We start from the raw sequence: 2,707 nt of genomic DNA on the forward strand, positions 1-2,707 counted from the left end.
AAAACTACTCTCAGTTTCGTCGTTTCGCTGCTCTCTCTGACTACGCCATGATGAGGAAGGTAATAACTCCTGCGAATGTCAGATGGTCCTACTCGAAGCTCCTCAGAGACCCTCAACCCTCCTGAAGCCTGAGCTTCATGTGCCAAGGTCATCCCGTCAGAACAACAAGCGGTCTCCACCTGAACCGAAGGCGAAGAGCTAACAAGAGAAGGAACTACCAACCTCATGTGATCGAGATCGACATATTCTTTGAGAAAGTCAGAGTAGAGCTGGAAGAACCGCTGATCTTTGGAAATCCTAGCGATCATCCGATGGAGACAAGCTAGAGCTGGGCGATAAGAATTTCCTAACAACGAAACTGGAGATGAGAAGGGCAATCGGACGACATAACGACCTGTGCTGTCTCTAGAGTGAGTCTGACGAAAATGCTGCTCACAGCTAAGCTCGTCAGCCGAGAGATCTGAGTCAACTCGTCCAGGAACTTCCTCCTGGATCCAGAATTTAGAGAGAAGGTCTTCGAGCTGATCATTGGAGACCTCTGAGACAGCCAAATGATGAGCAAGTCGTGTTGGAGCTAGCGCTGTGCCTGTAGGACCGAATACAATCCAGCCGAAAGATGTGAGCTGAGCAACTGGAGCATCTGCTCCCTGTTTGATGATGCTGGGCTTGATGATTCGACCAAATACATCAGCTCCGATGAGCAGATCATTTGGAGCAGGGATTCGAAAATTCGGATCTGCTAAATTGAGATCATTGAGATGATCCCACTCGAGATCCTCTGCTGAGAAGGTCGGTAGAGATGCCGTGAGATGATCAAGAGAATGAGCGATAACTTCGATACGTTCTGCTGAGTAGATCGATTGTAGCGTGAGATGAACTTCGCCGGACGTTGTCCCAAACGACGACTTACCCACACCAGAAATGTGGATGGAGCTACGCTGCTTCTTCAGCTTCAATTGACGCACGAGAGATTCCGAGATGAGCGATAGTTCTGAGCCTGGATCCAAAAGTAAACGTACTCGCTGAGAAGGGCAATGATCAGGGCTGATGAGCAGAGCAAGACTTGTAGCGAGTAGGACACCAGGTCGAGAACCAAGAGAAGAGCTATGAGCAGAGCAAGAGATGGCCGTTTGGGAATGAGCTCTTCATTGCGGTGTTGAAGGAGCTGGCGTACTTTGGATGACCTCCCCAGCACTATTATAACTCACTGAGGGTACCCCAGATGACTGAGCAGGTCTGGCGGATTGCTGAGGGTGAGGCTGAGCTGAGCAGTTCTGAGGAGTAGGTCGAGTCGGAGCAGGGCGACGAGAGCGATCTAGATGCAGAAGAGTGTGATGTTTCTCCTGGCAAGTTCTGCACGTGCGAGATGTCTGGCAAACTCGAATGCTGTGCTTCCCCAAGCAGTTGTAGCACAGGTAGAGTCTGTCGACGACTTCCTTCCTTGCGATGGGCGAAAGAGCTTTAAATTCGCTGCAAGAGGCGATGTAATGGTCCCTCTTGCAGTACGAGCACGGATAGCCAGCGTCAGCCCAAGATGTCGATTGTGTGGACTGTATTTTTTTAGAAGGGCCATGAAGTTGCTGAGCCGACTGCTGAGAAGGACGAGAGGCTGACATCTGGTTGACCTTGGCGCTGATCTTCGTCACGGATCGAGTCTGAACGGTGGGTTGAGAAGGACGAGATGAGCTTGCTGAAGAGAGGGACTGCGATCCAACTTCCAGAGTCTCCATGGCTCGGGAGCGACCTTGGAGGAAATCAAGGAGATGGTCAAGAGAAGGATATTCAGTGGAGGCGCCGATTTTATTCTCCCAAGCTTCCCTGAGCTTGTTCGACAGCCGACGAGTGAGGACATGAACGACCACAGGACCCCAATAATCAGTTGGCTGATCCAGAGCCTTGAGTGCGCTGAGGGCTTCAGAGATCGAGCTGGTCAAGAGATTGAGGTCCGAGGCGCTGTGCGATTTCATTGGAGCTGGATTCAAGAGCTGGTCAAGGTGAGCTGCAACGAGTAAACGCTTATTCTCATAGCGATCGATAAGAGTCCTCCAGGCAATGCGAAAAGATTCCTCAGAGACGGGCAAGTTGGAGATGAGCTTGAGAGGTTCACCAGAGAGACAGAGGCGGAGGTAATGCATTCTCTCGACCCCTGGAATGTCTTGATTGTTGCCGACCAGTGATTGAAAAAGATCTCTCCATGGCCTCCACTCCTGGTAAATGCCTGAGAATTTTGGCAGAGAAATCTCAGGCAGAGCACGACGAGTTGAGCTAGTCAATTGTCCTTCCCCAGGTACACGTACTAACTGGTTCAGGTTTGGAGCGCCTTTCTTCTCCAGAAGCTGTAACAGCGCCACCTTAGCAGCGGCGAAGTTCGTCAGAGCTGAATCAAAGACCTGGTGCTTGAAATAATCGAGTGAGGTCAAGTTCTCGATTTTCTGAGACACTCTCATGAGAGTTTCTCTCAGTTTCTCATCAGCTTCTCTCAGTTTCTCTCAGTTTCTCAGTCTATCATCAGCTTTGAGTCGAGAGTTGACACACCGAGCTGCTTGATGTCCTCTTCATTGGACTCCTTAAAAATGCCTTCTATGAAGGCAGCGCGAGACATTTGCAGAGATATTACTGCTTCGAGGGTTGCCATGTTTCTATTATAATTTTAATAGTTTTGGGCGAAGAGCAAAATTAAAATTAAAAAGGCAGGAAAGCAGTAAAA

The 2,707-nt window shown here is 49.6% G+C and overlaps 1 protein-coding gene across 1 annotated transcript; it reads right to left on the reverse strand.

Moving 5' to 3' along the window:
• Positions 1 to 222: 222 nt before the first annotated feature.
• On the reverse strand, positions 223 to 2,635 carry LOC105272843 (uncharacterized; the record flags this gene model as incomplete). The annotated part of the gene is made up of 3 exons (XM_011315078.1): positions 2,536 to 2,635; positions 1,175 to 2,473; positions 223 to 997 (listed from the first exon to the last, which is right to left on the reverse strand). Coding segments are annotated over exons 1-3 (2,174 nt in total), but the record flags the coding sequence as incomplete, so codon positions are not given.
• Between the last annotated feature and the right edge of the window lie 72 nt (positions 2,636 to 2,707).

This window comes from Fopius arisanus, unplaced genomic scaffold (assembly GCF_000806365.1).
Source record: "Fopius arisanus strain USDA-PBARC FA_bdor unplaced genomic scaffold, ASM80636v1 scaffold00329, whole genome shotgun sequence".
Classification (NCBI taxonomy): Eukaryota; Metazoa; Arthropoda; class Insecta; order Hymenoptera; family Braconidae; genus Fopius; species Fopius arisanus.